The following is a 20,595-nucleotide window of genomic DNA, read 5'->3' as shown; positions in this document are numbered from 1 at the left end:
TCAAATAAATTTCCCCCAAAAAATGCGACTTATACTCCAGTGCGACTTATGTATGTTTTTTTCCGTCTTTATTATGCATTTTCGGCCGGTGTGACTTATACTCCAAAAAATACGGTAATCAAATAATTTAAAATGAAAAACAATGAAATAAATTAATAAAATAAAAGTGAATCGATATGTCTGTGTTACTGAACTAGTTAAAGTGTGAATGTTGTCTGTCTATCTGTGTTGGCCCCGCCTTCCGCCCGAACGCAGCTGGGATAGGCTCCAGCACCCCCCCGCCACCCCAAAAGGGACAAGCGGTAGAAAATGGACAGAATGATGAACTAGTTAAGAAAAAGATTATTCACCCTCATGTCTGCACTGCTGGGACTGTAGTACGCCCTCCTGAAGATTTCAGTCATGTTCTTCAGCACGTCTATAATGGCCAGCAAATCGCCGCTGTAGCTAGTGCCATCGCTGGAAGTCACCCTCAGTTTCGTCATCACTTCCGAGACGCCGTCTCCCACCAGGCCTCGCTGTGCTTTGGACAAATGATCTCGGGTCTAACAGAGAGAGTTCATCAACACCACGCACACATTTTAGGTAATAGTGTACACAATAACATTCACAATCACAATAATCAGTTAGTTTAAATGTATTTTAATTTCCATTTGTGTTTAAATCGGAGAATCGGGAATCTTTATTTTTTTTTATCTCATTCTATTCAAAAAAAGAATGTCAGTGAAGAACACGTACAAAGCACAAACAACAGCCTATGCAGTACATGTCAATTTGTTCAGGCGTGCAATTAGCTCCTATTTAAGCTCCATATTACCGCACTGTACTACTGTCACCTCATGTGTAAATATGATCAGTGTTCAAGTGCTCTGCACCAGCTGCAGGTACTTTGCACAATCAAACAAATCACAGGGTTCAGACATGTGTCACACCAACCAATTTCGGGAGGCCGCGCACCTTGCAGAAAACAACAACGCAAATTGTCTGCACGGCCATCATCTGATCGTGAAAGTTTCAAAGTTCGTGACCACAATTGTTCTGACCTATTTTATGGTCGCTTTTGCTGTAGAGGGTGAACTTGACTGGAATGAAAAAAAAGACATGTGACCACTTGTTTTATAATTGTAAATCAATTCATGTAACCGACGCAATTTGATGCTGAGGCATACGTGTGCGTGCACAGCCTTTGGAAAGTACACTCATGCTTAATTATGAGCTATTTTTAAACGGGCGTCTGACTGAGCAGGAGGGAGCAAGTGGAACACATGTCTGGTTTGCATAGAAAACCAAAGTTAAAGTACCAATGATTGTCACACACACACTCGGTGTGGTGAAATGACCCTCCGCATTTGACCAATCCCCTTGTTACACCACCTGGGAAGTGCAGTGGCCACGCTCGGGAATCATTTTAGTGATTTAACCCCCAATTCCAACCCTTGGGTCCCATTTTTATAGTTTTTGTTAAAGTACCAATGATTGTCTCACACACACACTAGGTGTGGTGAAATGTGTCCTCTGCATTTGACCCATCCCCTTGTTCACCCCCTGGGAGGGGAGGGGAGCAGTGAGCAGCAGCGGTGGCCACGCCCGGGAATCATTTTTGTGATTTAACCCCAATTCCAACCCTTGGGTCCCATTTTTATAGTCTTTGTTAAAGTACCAATGATTGTCACACACACACTCGGTGTGGTGAAATTACCCTCTGCATTTGACCCATCCCCTTTTTCCACCCCCTGGGAGGGGAGGGGAGTAGTGAGCAGCAGCGGTGGCCGCGCCCGGGAATCATTTTAGTGATTTAACCCCCAATTCCAACCCTTGGGTCCCATTTTTATAGTCTTTGTTAAAGTACCAATGATTGTCACACACACACTAGGTGTGGTGAAATGACCCTCCGCATTTGACCCATCCCCTTGTTCCACCCCCTGGGAGGTGAGGGGAGCAGTGAGCAGCAGCGGTGGCCACGCTCGGGAATCATTTTAGTGATTTAACCCCCAATTCCAACGCTTGTGTCCCATTTTTATAGTCTTTGTTAAAGTACCAATGATTGTCACACACACACTAGGTGTGAGTTTCACCTGTAAAACTGGTTTTATAGTTTGGGGGGGATGATACGACTCTTTTAATTGTACAGATACACCTTCTGTCAGGTGGAATGAGTACGAGGGCAATTCGGCCACGGTTCAGTTACAGTTACACTATATTGCCTAAAATATTTGGCCACCCATCCAAATGATGAGAATCAGGTGTCCTAATCACTTGGCCCGGTGTATACAATCAAGCACTTAGGCATGGAGACTGTTTCTACAAACATTTGTGAAAGAATGGGCCGCTCTCAGTGATTTCCAGCGTGGAACTGTCATAGGATTCCACCTGTGTAACAAATCCAGTCGTTAAATTTCCTTGCCCCTAAATATCCCAAAGTCAACTTTATTATAAGAAAAGTGAAGAGTTTGGGAACAACAGCAACTCAGCCACGAAGCGGTAGGCCACGTAAACTGACAGATGCTGAAGCGCAGAGTGCAAAGACTTTCTGCACAGTTAGTTGCTACAGAGCTCCAAACTTCATGTGACCTTCCAATTAGCCCACGTACAGTACGCAGAGAGCTTCATGGAATGGGTTTCCATGGCCGAGCAGCTGTATCTAAGCCATACATCACCAAGTCCAATGCAAAGCGTGGGATGCCTTCTCTGGACTGATGAATCACGCTTTTCCATCTGGCTATCTGATGGACCAGTCTGGGTTTGGAGGTTGCCAGGAGAACGCTACATTTCGGACTGCATTGTGCCAGGCTCCAGTACTATGGAATGCCCTCTCGGTAACAGTTGGAGATGCTACCTCAGGAGAAGCATTTAAGGCCCATCTTAAAACTCATTTGTATACTCTAGCCTTTAAATAGCCCCCCTTTTTTAGACCAGTTGATCTGCCGTTTCTTTTCTTTTCTCCTCTGCTCCCCCTATCCCTTGTGGAGAGGGAGACACACAGGTCCGGTGGCCACGGATGAAATGCTGGCTGTCCAGAGTCAGGACCCGGGGTGGACCGCTCGCCTGTGTATCGGTTGGGAACATCTCTGCGCTGCTGACCCGTCTCCGCTCGGGATGGTTTCCTGCTGACCCCAGTATGGACTGGACTCTTACTATTATGTTGGATCCACTATGGACTGGACTCTCACAATATTATGTTAGACCCACTCGACATCCATTGCATTCGGTCTCCACTAGAATGGGGGGTTACCCACATATGCGGTCCTCTCCAAGGTTTCTCATAGTCATTCACATCGACGTCCCACTGGGGTGAGTTTTTCCTTGCCCTTATGTGGGCTTTGTACCGAGGATGTCGTGGCTTGTGCAGCCCTTTGAGACACTTGTGATTTAGGGCTATATAAATAAACATTGATTGATTGATTGAAACATTGAGTGTGAAATTTGGTGGAGGAGGAATTATGGTGTGGGGTTGGTTTTTCAGGAGTTGGGCTTGGCCCCTTAGTTCCAGTGAAAGGAACTTTGAATGCTCCAGGATACCAAAACATTTTGGACAATTCCATGAGATGGCACTTCAGGTTTATACAGGTAAAAGCCAGTAAATTAGAATATTTTGAAAAACTTGATTTATTTCAGTAATTGCATTCAAAAGGTGTAACTTGTACATTATATTTATTCATTGCACACAGACTGATGCATTCAAATGTTTATTTCATTTAATTTTGATGATTTGAAGTGGCAACAAATGAAAATCCAAAATTCCGTGTGTCACAAAATTAGAATATTACTTAAGGCTAATACAAAAAAGGGATTTTTAGAAATGTTGGCCAACTGAAAAGTATGAAAATGAAAAATATGAGCATGTACAATACTCAATACTTGGTTGGAGCTCCTTTTGCCTCAATTACTGCGTTAATGCGGCGTGGCATGGAGTCGATGAGTTTCTGGCACTGCTCAGGTGTTATGAGAGCCCAGGTTGCTCTGATAGTGGCCTTCAACTCTTCTGCGTTTTTGGGTCTGGCATTCTGCATCTTCCTTTTCACAATACCCCACAGATTTTCTATGGGGCTAAGGTCAGGGGAGTTGGCGGGCCAATTTAGAACAGAAATACCATGGTCCGTAAACCAGGCACGGGTAGATTTTGCGCTGTGTGCAGGCGCCAAGTCCTGTTGGAACTTGAAATCTCCATCTCCATAGAGCAGGTCAGCAGCAGGAAGCATGAAGTGCTCTAAAACTTGCTGGTAGACGGCTGCGTTGACCCTGGATCTCAGGAAACAGAGTGGACCGACACCAGCAGATGACATGGCACCCCAAACCATCACTGATGGTGGAAACTTTACACTAGACTTCAGGCAACGTGGATCCTGTGCCTCTCCTGTCTTCCTCCAGACTCTGGGACCTCGATTTCCAAAGGAAATGCAAAATTTGCATGGTTGGGTGATGGTTTGGGGTGCCATGTCATCTGCTGGTGTCGGTCCACTCTGTTTCCTGAGATCCAGGGTCAACGCAGCCGTCTACCAGCAAGTTTTAGAGCACTTCATGCTTCCTGCTGCTGACCTGCTCTATGGAGATGGAGATTTCAAGTTCCAACAGGACTTGGCGCCTGCACACAGCGCAAAATCTACCCGTGCCTGGTTTACGGACCATGGTATTTCTGTTCTAAATTGGCCCGACAACTCCCCTGACCTTAGCCCCATAGAAAATCTGTGGGGTATTGTGAAAAGGAAGATGCAGAATGCCATACCCAAAAATGCAGAAGAGTTGAAGGCCACTATCAGAGCAACCTGGGCTCTCATAACACCTGAGCAGTGCCAGAAACTCATCGACTCCATGCCACGCCGCATTAACGCAGTAATTGAGGCAAAAGGAGCTCCAACCAAGTATTGAGTATTGTACATGCTCATATTTTTCATTTTCATACTTTTCAGTTGGCCAACATTTCTAAAAATCCCTTTTTTGTATTAGCCTTAAGTAATATTCTAATTTTGTGACACACGGAATTTTGGATTTTCATTTGTTGCCACTTCAAATCATCAAAATTAAATGAAATAAACATTTGAATGCATCAGTCTGTGTGCAATGAATAAATATAATGTACAAGTTACACCTTTTGAATGCAATTACTGAAATAAATCAAGTTTTTCAAAATATTCTAATTTACTGGCTTTTACCTGTATGTGAGTAAAGGTAGGTGGCCAAATACTTTTGGCAATATGGTGTATATGCTTTCTAACGTGGCTTCAACTGCTTTGAAATTAAAAAAAAAGACAAAACATGACACGCACCAAAGTCTGGATGCTGCGGTAATCATTGGAAATGCACTTCATATAGGTAGGATTCTCCCAGTATGCAATGCCATCCTCATCAAGGGTGCAGTGACGGAGAATAAGCCCTGAAATGACACACAAACAACTTAGGTTATGTACATACCCATATCACCTTGCTACCTAACTACCACTTTCTTCACGGGGACTGACCCATTGCGTTGGGAGGACATCGCACTGCTGCCGTATCACCAGCAGGAGTCATCTTCCAAACAACGTTGGAAAAGTTGTCCTCGCCACATATTTCATGAGGCTCTAGTCACACCAAAATATACATCAATTAGTCATTTTATTTTCCACATTTCAACTTAATGTTACGTAGATGAAAGTAGTGTGAAATGGTAAATGGTCTGTATTTATATAGCGCTTTACTATACCCAAAGAATTATTTACATCAGGTCTGGGCAAATTTAGAGAAAAAAATGTGTCTGGGGGCCGGTATATTTTTTTTAGGAACACTAACACTAACAGCAGAAGTCACACTGATTTGCAGGTGTGTCATTTGTTGTGAGTTCATGCACTGTGTTGGTTTGGTTCTTTGAACAAGGTGATGTTCATACATGGTTCATTTTGTGCACCAGTAAAAAAACATATAACTTGTCTTTAATTTGAAAAAAAAACCAACATTTTATTTTTCACTAAAGAAGGGTGGTTTTCGTCCTGGTCGTGGAACTGTGGACCAGCTCTATACTCTCGGCAGGGTCCTTGAGGGTGCATGGGAGTTTGCCCAACCAGTCTACATGTGCTTTGTGGACTTGGAGAAGGCATTTTGACCGTGTCCCTCGGGAAGTCCTGTGGGGAGTGCTCAGAGAGTATGGGGTATCGGACTGTCTGATTTTGGCGGTCCGCTCCCTGTATGATCAGTGCCAGAGCTTGGTCCGCATTGCCGGCAGTAAGCCGGACACGTTTCCAGTGAGGGTTGGACTCCGCCAAGGCTGCCCTTTGTCACCGATTCTGTTCATAACTTTTATGGACAGAATTTCTAGGCGCAGTCAAGGCGTTGAGGGGATCTCGTTTGGTGGCTGCAGGATTAGGTCTCTGCTTTTTGCAGATGATGTGGTCCTGATGGCTTCATCTGGCCAGGATCTTCAGCTCTCACTGGATCGGTTCGCAGCTGAGTGTGAAGCGACTGGGATGAGAATCAGCACCTCCAAGTCCGAGTCCATGGTTCTCGCCCGGAAAAGGGTGGAGTGCCATCTCCGGGTTGGGGAGGAGACCCTGCCCCAAGTGGAGAAGTTCAAGTACCTCGGAGTCTTGTTCACGAGTGAGGGAAGAGTGGATCGTGAGATCGACAGGCGGATCGGTGCGGCATCTTCAGTAATGCGGACGCTGTATCGATCTGTTGTGGTGAAGAAGGAGCTGAGCCGGAAGGCAAAGCTCTCAATTTACCGGTCGATCTACGTTCCCATCCTCACCTATGGTCATGAGCTTTGGGTTGTGACCGAAAGGACAAGATCACGGGTACAAGCGGCCGAAATGAGTTTCCTCCGCCGGGTGGCGGGGCTCTCCCTTAGAGATAGGGTGAGAAGCTCTGTCATCCGGGAGGAGCTCAAAGTAAAGCCGCTGCTCCTCCACATGGAGAGGAGCCAGATGAGGTGGTTCGGGCATCTGGTCAGGATGCCACCCGATCGCCTCCCTCGGGAGGTGTTTAGGGCACGTCCGACCGGTAGGAGGCCACGGGGAAGACCCAGGACACGTTGGGAAGACTATCTCTCACGGCTGGCCTGGGAACGCCTCGGGATCCCCCGGGAGGAGCTGGATGAAGTGGCTGGGGAGAGGGAAGTCTGGGCTTCCATGCTTAGGCTGCTGCCCCCGCGACCCGATCTCAGATAAGCGGAAGAAGATGGATGGATGGACTAAAGAAGGGTTCGGTGAATATGAAACTGGTGGGGTTCGGTACCTCCAACAAGGTTAAGAACCACTGTTCTAGAAGGATGAGCAGACCAGAAAATGCTGCCAGGAGGAGATTGTTAGCCATTTTCAAAAGGGCTGTTTCAGTGTTGTGGAGAGAGCGGCAACCAGACTGGAATTGTTCGTATAAGTTATTGAACCACAGGTGGGAGTGAAGTTTGGAGGTGACAGTTTTTTTCAAGGATTTTTAAAAAGGACACAATGTTTTTGTCATTTTTTTTTTTTTCCAGAATTGGAGTAATAGCAGCTGTTTTAAAAGCTGAGGCAACAATGCCAGTGGTAAGAGATGAGAGAATGATGTCAGTCATAAGGTGGATCAGTGAGGGGAGGCAGGCTTTATCCAAAGCAGTTGGAGGGGATCTACAGTGCATCCGGAAAGTATTCCACATTTTGTCATGTTACAGCAGTGGTCCCCAACCACCGGGACGCGGCCTGGTACCGGTCCGAGGATCGATTGGCACCGGGCCGCACAAGAAATTTAAAAAAAATAAATAAATATATATATATATAAATATATATATATATATATATGTCTTAATAAGGTTATCCAAAAAATAGTGCTCGATACCGTAGTAGAGCGCAATATATGTATGTGTGGGAAAAAAATCACAAGACTACTTCATCTCTACAGGCCTGTTTTCATGAGGGGTTCCCTCAATCTCCTGATGATTGAGGGAACCCCTCATGAAACAGGCCTGTAGAGATGAAGTAGTCTTGTGATTTTTTTCCCACACATACATACATATATATATATATATATATATATATATATATATTTTTTTTTTTTTATATATATATTTCTGGTTCCTACAATATATATCAATATAGTCTGCAGGGATAAAGTCCGTAAACACACATGATTGTATTTTTTATGACAAAAATAAATAAATAAATACATTTAAAAAAAAAAAATAAAAAATAAAAAAAACACTCCCAAAATGGAATAAGTTCATTTTTGTCCTCAAAATTAGACAGACAATACCCCAGAATGACAATGTGAAAACATTTTTTTAAATAAAATTTTGCAAATCTATTAAAAAATAGGGCGCATTAAAGGAGTCATATTATTATTATTTTTTCTAAATGTAAAACACTTCCTTGTGGTCTACATAACATGTAATGGTGGTTCTTTGGTCAAAATGTTGCATAGATTATGTTTTACAGATCATCTTCAAGCCACTTTCTGACAGTCGCTTCAGGATGCGCCGTTTTGTGGGCGGTCTTATTTACGTGGCTTACCTTCGACAGCGTCTTCTCCCCGTCATCTTTGTTGTAGCGGTGTAGCGTGCAAGGACGGGGGTGGAAGAAGTGCTAAGAGATGGAGCTAACTGTTTTAATGACATTCACACTTTACTTCAATCAATAACAGATCAACAATCTTCTCATCCGTGGCTCACTAGTGCAACAACAAACGGAAATGTGTCCCGTGAAAAACCGTCCGACCGGAACGCTCTTTTAACTAAAGTTCCGTGGGTGAATAATGTAAACTCACTACACCGGTATGTTTTTAGCGCTTCCATAGGGAAATATAAGTCAGAACTTTACACTACTTTATATTAGAAATGGCAACAGCAGAGGATGAACGCCCCATAACAAGAAGATAGAGAAAAAGGAAAAGCTTATCGACTACGGCATCGGCACGGACTACAGTGGCGGAAATGCGCACATTTTTAGGACTTATGCAGATCTCAAATACAGATCAGCGGGTACCAGAAGGTAAGAAAAGTTGGTTTTGCAAAATATTGTGAAACAAAACGGCAGATAATATGTCTGCTAATGGGTGCCATTTTGCGGTCCTTATACACACACCATAGTAATACTTGCATCTCTGACTACGGTAGCCGTAAAGGCTGACAATCCATCAAGCGGTGCGGCTTCAAAGTCGTACTAAAACATTTTAAAAGATTTTTGAGTGTTGTGTGTAATGTTCTTTATTTTCAATGGAACATTTAAAGTTTTGGTGTTGTTTACTGCCGTCGTATTGCAGTCTACACGTATCTCTTATGTGTGACTGCCATCTACTGGTCACACTTATCATTACACCATGTACCAAATAACATTGATTCAGGGTCGGTAAGCACAACCAGAATTATTCCGTACATTAGGCGCACCGGGTTATAAGACGCACTGTCGAGTTTTGAGAAAAATGAAAGGATTTTAAGTGCGTCTTATAGTCCGAAAAATACGACACATAATTAATCACAGCATTTGCTCAATACTTGATGCAGTTTGGATGAGAAGCGTATGTACAGAGAACATCCTGAATGAAAACTAAAGCTTCTCTTCAAACCTGATAGAGCTTGAGAGGTGCTGCAAAGAGGAATGGGCAAAACTACCCATAGTTAGGTGTGCCAAGCATGTGGCATTGTATTCAAACAGACTTTAGACTGTAATTTCTGCCAAAGGTGCATCAACAAAACATTGAGCAAAGACTGTGATGACTCATACACATGTGATTTTTTGGAAATGTTTTCATTTTCAATTAAAACATTCTTTCACTGTCATTATGGGGTATTGTGTGTAGTATTGTGAGGACAAAAATCGATGTATTCCATTATGGAATAAGGCTGTAACATAACAGAATGTGGAAAAAGTGAAGCGCTGTGAATACTTTCTTGGTCCACTGTATTTTTCACGTTTTTCTCTGAAACTTTTGATGATATTACGGACCGTAGATGGTGAAATCCCTGAATTCCTTGCAATAACCCGTTGAGAAATGTTGTTCTTAAACTGTTGGACCATTTGCTCACGCATTTGTTGACAAAGTGGTGACCCTCGCCTCATCCTTGTTTGTGAATGACTGAGCATTTCATGGAAACTGCTTTTATACCCAATCATGGCACCCACCTGTTCCCATTGTTCACCTGTGGGATGTGCCAAATAAGTGTTGGATGAGCATTCCTCAACTTTCTCCGTCTTTTTTGCCACTTGTGCCAGCTTTTTTGAAACACGTTGCAGGCATCAAATTCCAAATGAGCTAATATTTGCAAAAAATAAAGTTTTCCATTTCGAACGTTGAGTGTCTTGTCTTTGCAGTCTATTCAATTGAATATAGGTTGAAAAGGATTTGCAAATCATTGCATTCTGTTTTTATTTACCATTTACACAACGTTCATTGTTCCGCTGTGGATATGTAAAGTAGTTTAAGCTTACACACACGAGGTAGTGTAGTACACTTTTGTAGTCATATTTTTATTAAAAGCCAATTTTTATTCTAATTTTATCTCCACTTTTTATATATTTACATACATTTAATTCTTGCTTATTGTCACGTCTGTGTAGTCATGTTTTGTTTAGTTATAGGACTCTTTAGTTTCTGTCTTTTCACTCCCTTGTCTTGTTTGCATGATTACCCATTAGTTTCACCTGTTCCACGTTTGGACTCATTGTGCACTCTTGTTTGTCACCATAGCAACCATTAGTTTTCACCTGTCACGTCACGCACCTGTTTCACGTCTTGAGTCACGCACTTGTTTTCGTTAATCATGTCTGTAGTATTTAAGTTCAGTGTTTTTCAGTTTGTCTTTCTGACCACCTCACCACATTTATGCTCTGTCCATTCTTTCCATGTCCATTCCTCAAGCAACTATTTTTGTCCAAGCCAAGTAAGTTTTTGTTCCATGTTTATAGTCTTTTTGGTTTCATAGTTTGTTCTCCGCCATTGTGCGTGTTTTTTCGTTTGTACTTTTCTGCTATAGTCTTTTGGTTTCATAGTTTATTCTCCGCCTCTGTGCGCGCTTTTTGTTTATTCCTTTTTTTTGATAAATATAAATAAATCATGTACCTTCATTCCCGTCTCGCCCGTGCCAACTTTCCGTTGCATCCCGGAAAAGCAAACACCCAGGACCAAGTCATGACACTTATTATTTGCTGTATTGTTAAAATGCTCTTCTGTTACAAAAATGTTTAGGTGAGGGAAAATTCTAAATAGAGACTGAGCTATGGCAACACCCTATGGAATGTTTACAATGACAACAAAAAAAATAAAATGATAGTCTTTATTTCAGAACAATTCCCACCAATAAAGTAATATTGGAGCAAATTAATATTATTCTGATCCACATTTATCTTACAACTGCTACCCGTGATTATTTCCTTGATAATAAAAAAAACTTTTCACTGTCATTATGAGGTATTGTGTGTGGAATTTTTAAGGACAAAAAATCGGTTTATTCCATTTTGGAATAAGGCTCTAACATAACAAAATGTGGAAAAAGTGAAGTGCTGTGAATACTTTCTGTGTCCACTGTATTTTTCACTTTTCTCATTCATTGTTCCGATGTGGATATGTAAATTACTTTAAGCTTACACACACGAGGTAGTGTAATACACTTTTGTAGTTATATTTTTATTAAAATCCAATTTTTATTCTAATTTTATCTACACTTTTTATATATTTACATACATTTTATTCTTGCTTATTATTTGTGTATTATTTGCTGTATTGTTCAAATGCTCTTCTGTTACAAAAATGTTTAGGTGAGGGAAAATTCTAAATAGAGACTGAGCTATGGCAACACCCTATGGAATGTTTACAATGACAACAAACAAACAAAAAAATTATAGTCTATATTTCAGAACAATTCCCAGCAATAAATTAATATTGGTGCAAATGTAAATTATTCTGATCCACATTTATCTTACAACTGCGACCCGTGATTGTTTCCTTGATAATAAAATAAACCTTTCACTGTCATTATGAGGTATTGTGTGTGGAATTTTTAGGACAAAAAATCGGTTTATTCCATTTTGGAATAAGGCTCTAATATAACAAAATGTGGAAAAAGTGAAGTGCTGTGAATACTTTCTGTGTCCACTGTATTTTTCACTTTTCTCATTCATTGTTCCGATGTGGATATGTAAATGACTTTAAGCTTACACACACGAGGTAGTGTAATACACTTTTGTAATCATATTTTTATTAAAATCTAATTTTATCGACACTTTTTATATATTTACATACATTTTATTCTTGCTTATTATTTGTGTATTATTGGCTGTATTGTTAAAATGCTCTTCTGTTTCAAACATTTTTAGGTGAGGGAAAATTCTAAATAGTGACTGAGCTATGGCAACACCCTATGGAATGTTAACACTGAAAACAAAAAAAAATTAAATAATAGTCTTTATTTCAAAACAATTCCCACCAATAAAGTAATATTGGTGCAAATTTAAATTATTCTGATCCACATTTATCTTACAACTGCTACCCGTGATTGTTTCCTTGATAATAAAAAACTTTTCACTGTCATTATGAGGTATTGTGTGTGGAATTTTAAGGACAAAAAATCGGTTTATTCCATTTTGGAATAAGGCTTTAACATAAGAAAATTTGGAAAAAGTGAAGTGCTGTGAATACTTTCTGTGTCCACTGTATTTTTCACTTTTTTCATTCATTTTTCCGATGTGGACATGTAAATTACTTTAAGCTTACACACATAGTCATATTTTATTAAAATCTAATTTTATCTACAGTTTGTATATATTTACATACATTTTATTCTTGCTTATTATTTGTGTATTATTGGCTGTATTGTTAAAATGCTCTTCTGTTTCAAACATTTTTAGGTGAGGGAAAATTGTAAATAGTGACTGAGATATATATATATATAGCACCACCTTATGGAATGTTAACACTGAAAACAAAAAAAATAAAATAATAGTCTTTATTTCAAAACAATTCCCACCAATAAAGTAATATTGATGCAAATTTAAATTATTCTGATCCACATTTATCTTACAACTGCTACCCGTGATTATTTCCTTGATAATAAAAAACTTTTCACTGTCATTATGAGGTATTGTGTGTAGAATTTTAAAGACCAAAAAATCGATTTAATCCATTTTGGAATAAGGCTGTAACATAAGAAAATGTGGAAAAAGTGAAGTGCTGTGAATACTTTCCAGATGCACTGTAAATGACAGGATAAGACAGGATAAAGTAACGTTCAGTAGGCAGTAGAAATACTTGAAAACAAATGAGTGAGGGAGAATGTACTGAGGTTGAAGGAAGGTGCTGGTTAATTTGGGTAATTTTGGAATTGAAAAATGACATAAGGGTTCTTATTAAGAAAACAGATGAGTCCATATGAGAGGGAAGTGTATGTGGTGGGTTCGCAATATTGTCAAGAAGAAATAAACCACTGCTTTTAAATTGCCTTCATTAGTACAGATGAAAGATGTACAGTCGGAGGATGCTGCCTTGTTCCGACAGTCTTTGCAATGTTGGGGATGATGAATGTACATGCCATTCAACCTTTCACTTACCGGGGCATCTTTTTTCGTTACAGTGCCGGATCTCTTCCTTTTCTGCAGGACAAGTCTGCCCTCCAAAAAAGGGCCCGTAACATATTCTGCTCCTCTGCTGGCTCCCCCCACCACAAGTCTTGGTACAACTTGACCACAGAGACCAAGGCTGCCACCTACCATCCACTGAAAGGAAACAAGCATTTGTTACACTGCACAACACGAGAGTGGAATTGTTTCATGCGCACACTGGAGTCAAGCATAACGACGTGGAGAGTCATCACCATTTTGTGCAACGTTCAAATTAAACAATGACTACTCAATAAACATGGTCTTCATCCTCATGGCTCCTACCAGGGCATTCCCCAAGGAAGCAGTCGACAGTCTCCAGCCACTCTCCTTTGCATTCTGAACCTCCATATGAGGGGCCATTACATTCCCTTGTCCTCTGCGTGGTCCCATTGGAGCAGGAAGCTGAGCACGAGCTCCAACTTGACCACTCATTCCACACTCCATCCACTGAAAATGGCCAAGACAAAAACAAACAAAAAAAGAATGGGATGAAATATACATTATATATATATATATATATATATATATATGTATGTGTGGGGAAAACAATCACAAGACTATTTCATCTCTACAGGCCTGTTTCATGAGGGGGGGTACCCTCAATCATCAGGAGATTTTAATGGGAGCATTCGCATACCATGGTTTATATAGGGCACAGAGTGGGTGGGTACAGGCTGGCGTAGGGGCGTGGTGATTGGCTCATGTGTTACCTAGGAGGTGTTTCCGTCTATGGCGGCATGCTGTTACAATTTCGCTGCGCTTGTTGAGGGATGACAGGTCTGGTCGGTAAATAATAAACAGTTTCTCTTTCAAGCATAGGTTGCATCTTTTATTACCACTATTGTAAGGTGTGCTGGATGCAAGAATTTGCCATGTTATTGAATATTCAACATTATTGTCTTTGAGGTCCCAAATGTGTTTGCTGAGTTCTGTGGTATTCCGCAGGTTTTGGTTCCTGAAAGAAGCCTTGTGATTGTTCCATCTGGTTTTGAATTGAAATATATATATATATATATATATATATATATATATATATATATATATATATATATATATATATATAAGGGCTGTGAATCTTTGGGTGTCCCACGATTCGATTCAATATCGAATGTTGGGGTCACGATTCGATTCAAAATCGATTTTTTTTTTTCCGATTCAACGTGATTCTCGATTCAAAAACGATTTTTTTCCCGATTCAAAACGATTCTCTATTCATTCAATACATAGGATTTCAGCAGGATCTACCCCAGTCTGCTGACATGCAAGCAGAGTAGTAGATTTTTGTAAAAAGCTTTTATAATTGTAAAGGACAATGTTTTATCAACTGATTGCAATAATGTGAATTTGTTTTAACTATTAAATGAACCAAAAATATGACTTATTTTATCTTTGTGAAAATATTGGACACAGTGTGTTGTCAAGCTTATGAGATGCGATGCAAGTGTAAGCCACTGTGACACTATTGTTCTTTTTTTTTTTTTATAAATGTCTAATGATAATGTCAATGAGGGATTTTTAATCACTGCTATGTTGAAATTGGAACTAATATTGATACTGTTGTTGATAATATTCATTTTTGTTTCACTACTTTTGGATTGTTCTGTGTCGTGTTTGTGTCTGTTTATTGCAGTTCTGAGTGTTGCTGGGTCGGGTTTGGTTTTGGAATTGGATTGCATTGTTATGTATTGCTGTGTATTGTTTTGTTGGATTGATTAATTAAACAAAAAAAACAAAAACAAAATTTGTATTAATGAGAATCGATTCTGAATCGCACAACGTGAGAATCACGATTCGAATTTGAATCAATTTTTTCCCACACCCCTAATATATATATATATATATATATATATATATTTTAGGTCAGGAAAAATCACGGAGGCTGTTTCATCCCTACACGCCTGTTTCGCAGGTGTCCCTGCTCTTCAGGGGAGTTTATAAACTATGCTAACGTAAACATGCATACAGTTAGCATGTTCCAAATACCAAGATATATGCACTGCAAAAAGTCAGTGTTCATAAACAAGAAAAAAAAAATACAAAAATGAGGGGTGTTTTACTTGAACTAAGCAAAATGATCTGCCAATAGAACAAGAACATTTGGCTTGTCAAGACTTTCCAAAAACAAGTAAAATTAGCTAACTTCAATGAAACCCAAAAATACCTTAAATTAGTATTTTCTCACTGATAACAAGTGCACTTTTCTTGATAGAAAAAAACAAATATGAAACCTTTTTTCTCTCAATATGTTGAAAAATATTCTTAAATGAAGTAAATGCTAGTGCCATTATCTTGACATAATGATATGCGCTCGGCATTACATTTCTTGCATTTTCCCATCGGTAACATGACATCATCGCGCCAAGTGCGTGCTCTTTCAGTGAATTAGTGCGCAAGGAATATATATATATATATATATATATATATATATATATATATTTACGGCCCGGCCCCCGACCAAATTTTTTTTATTGTAATTTTGAAGAATTTATCTGGATGTGCATGAACTATTTCTGTTCAAATTTGTTTGAAATGTTAAATGTTTAAATATTAACTGTCAGTTTACTGTACTGTGCCAACTGTACTACTATATGAGTGCGTATTTTCTCTTGTTTCATTGAAAATCAAACAGCAAAGTCCATTTGGCTGTCATCTGTTTTAATTATGAGACACAATTGTGTCAAAGTCATGATTTTTTATTTCATGCTTGAAGTAAGAAATGATTACTTTAAAAAAGTAGTTTTATACTTGTGAGTGTTGATGACACAGCTTTGCAACAGTTGATATTCTAGTTTCAAGCATGTTTTACTCAATATAGGTCATCAAATCTCAGCAACAAGCTGTTATATCTTTCTGGGATCATTTAGCACCAAAACACTTAAAACAAGTAAAACACTCTAACATAAAATCTGCTTAGTGAGAAGAATTATCTTATCAGACAGAAAATAAGCAAATGTCACCCTTATTTGAGATATTTTGTCTTACTAGGTGTAGGGTTGCGGAATTAGACAAAAAAGCGTAAAATTTGCACAAAAAAAACTTAGCACTTTGATTTGAGCGTGCTAGCATGCTAACGTTAGCACGTCAACAGTTAACATGTGTCACATTTCAAGGTATAAGACTAAGGTGTACGGCTGTGGAATTAGACAAAAAAGTATATTAGCTGGAAACGTTCTAATGCTAATGTTAGCATACTAGGATGCTAACATTAGCATTAGAACATTTCCAGCTAATATACTTTTTTGCATAATAGCATACTAGCATGCTAACATTAGCATGAGACTGTTTTATGCTATGTTATATATATATATATATATATGTATGTATGTATATACAGTATATGTATGTATGTGTATTTATATATATATATATATATATATATATATATATATATATATATATATATATGTATGTATGTATATACAGTATATGTATGTATGTGTATTTATATATATATATATATATATATATATATATATATATATATATATAATATACACTACTGTACTACTTTATGTACTTATATATACTAATATATACTACTGTACTACTTTATGTACTTTTTAGCCTTTTTATAACATTGTTCTAGTTTTTACTAGCTCAGTATGAGTCCAAGCTAAGCAATAGACAAGCGATGTGTGGTTTGAAACATTTAGGAAGCATCCACAGCTTTGTCGACACTGCAGGCAAAGAAGATTAACCAGCAAGGTAAAGTGGATTTGATGTTTTCTTCCTAATCATTGGAGCAACCTCAAGGCTCAAGGTGACTTTATTTGTACCCGTAGGTAGATTTGTTTTGCAGTGAAAAATAAGGGATGGTATCTGAATAGGCATTAAAATAAATATAACAGAAGTGTTGACATAAAACAAACCACAAGATGATAAAGTACTGAGAGGCTGCCTGGGACCACTACCAGGAAAAGAAGAAAAAGTCACATAAGACAAAATAAGACAAATTTGGCAATAGAGTAAAATGTTCACCTTAAACCGAGAATATCCATCACCCCTTTGTTTGTTTGATATTGCGTACATTTTTTTTTATATTGTGTTCACTAAAATATGAACTTGTCGAGGCTGCAACCCAATATTCAGGTTTTCATTGCCTCAATACACTTTCCTATTTACGAACCCTGTTTAAGAACTAATTACAAAACCCAAAACCAGTGAAGTTGGCACGTTGTGGAATTTGTGAATAAAAACAAAATACAATGATTTGCAAATCCTTTTCAACTTATATTCAATTGAATAGACTGCAAAGACAAGATATTTAATGTTCGAATTGAGAAACGTAATTTTTTTTTGCAAATAATCATTAACTTAAAATTTAATGGCAGCAACACATTGCAAAAGAGTTGGCACCGAGGCATTTTTACCACTGCGTTACATGGCCTTTCCTTTTAACAACACTCAGTAAATGTTTAGGAACTGAGGAGACCAATTTTTGAAGCTTTTCAGGTGGAATTATTTCCATTCTTGCTTGATGTACAGTTTAAGTTGTTCAACAGTCCAGGGTCTCCGTTGTGGTATTTTAGGCTTCATAATGCGCCACACATTTTCAATGGGAGACAGGTCTGGACTACAGGCAGGCCAGTCTAGTAACCGCACTCTTTTACTATGAAGCCACGTTGATGTAACACGTGGCTTGGCATTGTCTTGCTGAAATAAGCAGGGGCGTCCATGGTAACGTTGCTTGGATGGCAACATATGTTGCTCCAAAACCTGTATGTACCTTTCAGCCTTAATGGTGCCTTCACAGATGTGTAAGTTACCCATATCTTGGGCACTAATACACCCCCATACCATCACAGATGATGGCCATTGAACTTTGCGCCAATAACAATCCGGATGTTTCTTTTCATCTTTGTTCCGGAGGACACAACTTCCACATTTTCCAAAAGCAATTTGAAATGTGGACTCGTCAGACCACAGAAAACTTTTCCACTTTGCATCAGTCCATCTTAGATGAGCTCGGGCCCAGCGAAGCCGGCGGCGTTTCTGGGTGTTGTTGATAAACGGCTTTGGCTTTGCATAGTAGAGTTTTAACTTGCACTTACAGATGTAGCGACCAACTGTAGTTACTGACAGTGGTTTTCTGAAGTGTTCCTGAGCCCATGTTATGATATCCTTTACACACTGATGTCGCTTTTTGAGTCTGAGGGACCAATGGTCATGGGCTTAGCTGCTTACGTGCAGTGATTTCTCCAGATTCTCTGAACCTTTTGATGATATTACGGACCGTAGATGGTAAAATCCCTAAATTCCAAATATTGTTCTTAAACTGTTCGACAATTAGCCCACGCATTTGTTCACAAAGTGGTGACCCTCGCCCCATCCTTGTTTGTGAATGACTGAGCATTTCAAGGAATCTACTTTTATACCCAATCATGGCACTCACCTGTTCCCAAATAGCCTGTTCACCTGTGGGATGTTCCAAATAAGTGTTTGATGAGCATTCCTCAACTTTATCAGTCTTTTTTGCCACTTGTGAAACATGTTGCAGGCATCAAATTCCAAATTGGCTAATATTTGCAAAAAAAAACAAAGTTTTCCAGTTCGAACGTTAAGTATCGTGTCTTTGCAGCCTATTCAATTGAATATAGGTTGAAAAGGATTTGCAAATCATTGTATTCTGTTTTTATTTACGATTTACACAACGTGCCAACTTCACTGGTTTTGGGGTTTGTACATTCATAAACCAAGGTTCCTCTTTTGTCATTTTAACCAGTTTGTGATCAATACAACCTCTTCTTTTCCTATAGATGAGGCAAATCATTTGGCTTGTAAACTCACCAGCTGCCATAATGCATGTTGAACACAGCATGGAGGATGGTGTCTTACCTGGACAGACTGCTATGTTACAGAATTTGGTCTGTTTCTCTGGACCCTCACAGGGATCTCCTCCGAACTGGGGAGGGGTGCAGGTCCGTGTTCGGGACCTGTAACCTCTACCACAGGTTGATGAACATAAACTCCAAGGAGACCATTCATCCCAAGCGCCAGCCACTGCAAATAGAGAAGCTGGAGTCTAAATGTACATACCACAAGACCCATATGGTTAGAATTGTTTGCTTTTAAATGTTTTAATTGATCATTTGGTTTGATTTTGTCTTTAAAACAAGAGTATTGCTCAATTAAAATAGCAAAAATGTGGGCTATAGACTTCTTAGTAGTGGGGTGAGGCTGGCTACAAAGGGTGTGAGAGTGTCCAGGAGAGGGCTTGGCAAGCGCAAGGAGTGGACTGGACGAGTGGGACGGGGAACTTACCTGGACAAACAGCAGGGTTGCAAGTCCTCTGCTCTTGCAGGGGCCCACTACACTGGGTGCTGTAGGAGGAGGAGACACAGAAACGAGTGCGACTCTGCCAGCCCTCTCCACATGTGGCAGAACACACACTCCATGCTGACCACTCCTCACCTGAGGCTGAGTCTACTGAGGAGGAAGGGTGGGTAAAGCATGGGACAGTAGAAAAAAGAGGAAGAGGGAAAGGAGAGGGGCCATAACTAATTAGCATGCAGGATGTAGCCTCTGGAGGTCTGGTGTGCTGCGGTACATTGCGCCTTCTTACAGCATGCACCTGATAGATAGATCAGAATGTCCAATTCCACAGATAGGAAAGCATGTTTTTTGTATGGTTTAACATTAAATCTTATAGGACAAAACACATGCATTCTAGGTGGCCCATGGTATAACATAACCCCACAGTGTGATCCCTTTAATAAAAATAAGTTGCCTGTACATGGATGGGGATTACTTACATATTTATATTCAAAATATTGCAATGTTGAGTTAAACCTTCCACAAAGGCAGATGTAACTTGTGTCTGCATTTGTCATGGCGTGGCTTTGATATTCTATCCTTTCTGTCATGTCTGTATTATCATGTTTTGTTTTAAGTCATGTTTTGTGTAGTTTCTGTCTTTTCACTCTCTTGTTTGTCACCATAGCAACCATTAGTTTTCACCGGTCACGTCACGCACCTGTTTCACGTTTTGAGTCACGCACCTGCTTTCACTAATCATGTCCATAGTATTTAAGTTCATTCATTTTCTGTTGTTCGTCCTGACGAC

General features: G+C 39.6%; 1 protein-coding gene across 6 annotated transcripts in view; it reads right to left on the bottom strand.

Moving 5' to 3' along the window:
• The window catches only part of adgrb1a (adhesion G protein-coupled receptor B1a), a 432,260-nt gene that overhangs the window by 249,251 nt on the left and 162,414 nt on the right, over nucleotides 1–20,595 (bottom strand). For 5 of the 6 annotated variants that reach the window (XM_061948457.2, XM_061948450.2, XM_061948442.2 and 2 more), the window contains exons 4-10: nucleotides 19,794–19,955; nucleotides 19,368–19,532; nucleotides 13,815–13,979; nucleotides 13,482–13,646; nucleotides 5,457–5,558; nucleotides 5,265–5,371; nucleotides 351–545 (exon numbers count right to left, since the gene is read on the bottom strand). In XM_061948457.2, the coding sequence (XP_061804441.2) occupies nucleotides 351–545; nucleotides 5,265–5,371; nucleotides 5,457–5,558; nucleotides 13,482–13,646; nucleotides 13,815–13,979; nucleotides 19,368–19,532; nucleotides 19,794–19,955 (1,061 nt within the window). The remainder of the gene's footprint in view (nucleotides 1–350; nucleotides 546–5,264; nucleotides 5,372–5,456; nucleotides 5,559–13,481; nucleotides 13,647–13,814; nucleotides 13,980–19,367; nucleotides 19,533–19,793; nucleotides 19,956–20,595) is intronic. The other variant, XM_061948474.2, reaches the window with a different exon arrangement.

This window comes from Nerophis lumbriciformis, linkage group LG04 (genome assembly GCF_033978685.3).
Source record: "Nerophis lumbriciformis linkage group LG04, RoL_Nlum_v2.1, whole genome shotgun sequence".
Lineage (NCBI taxonomy): Eukaryota > Metazoa > Chordata > Actinopteri > Syngnathiformes > Syngnathidae > Nerophis > Nerophis lumbriciformis.
Note: the sequence above shows the minus strand (reverse complement) of the source record. Positions and strands in the feature narration are given on the sequence as shown.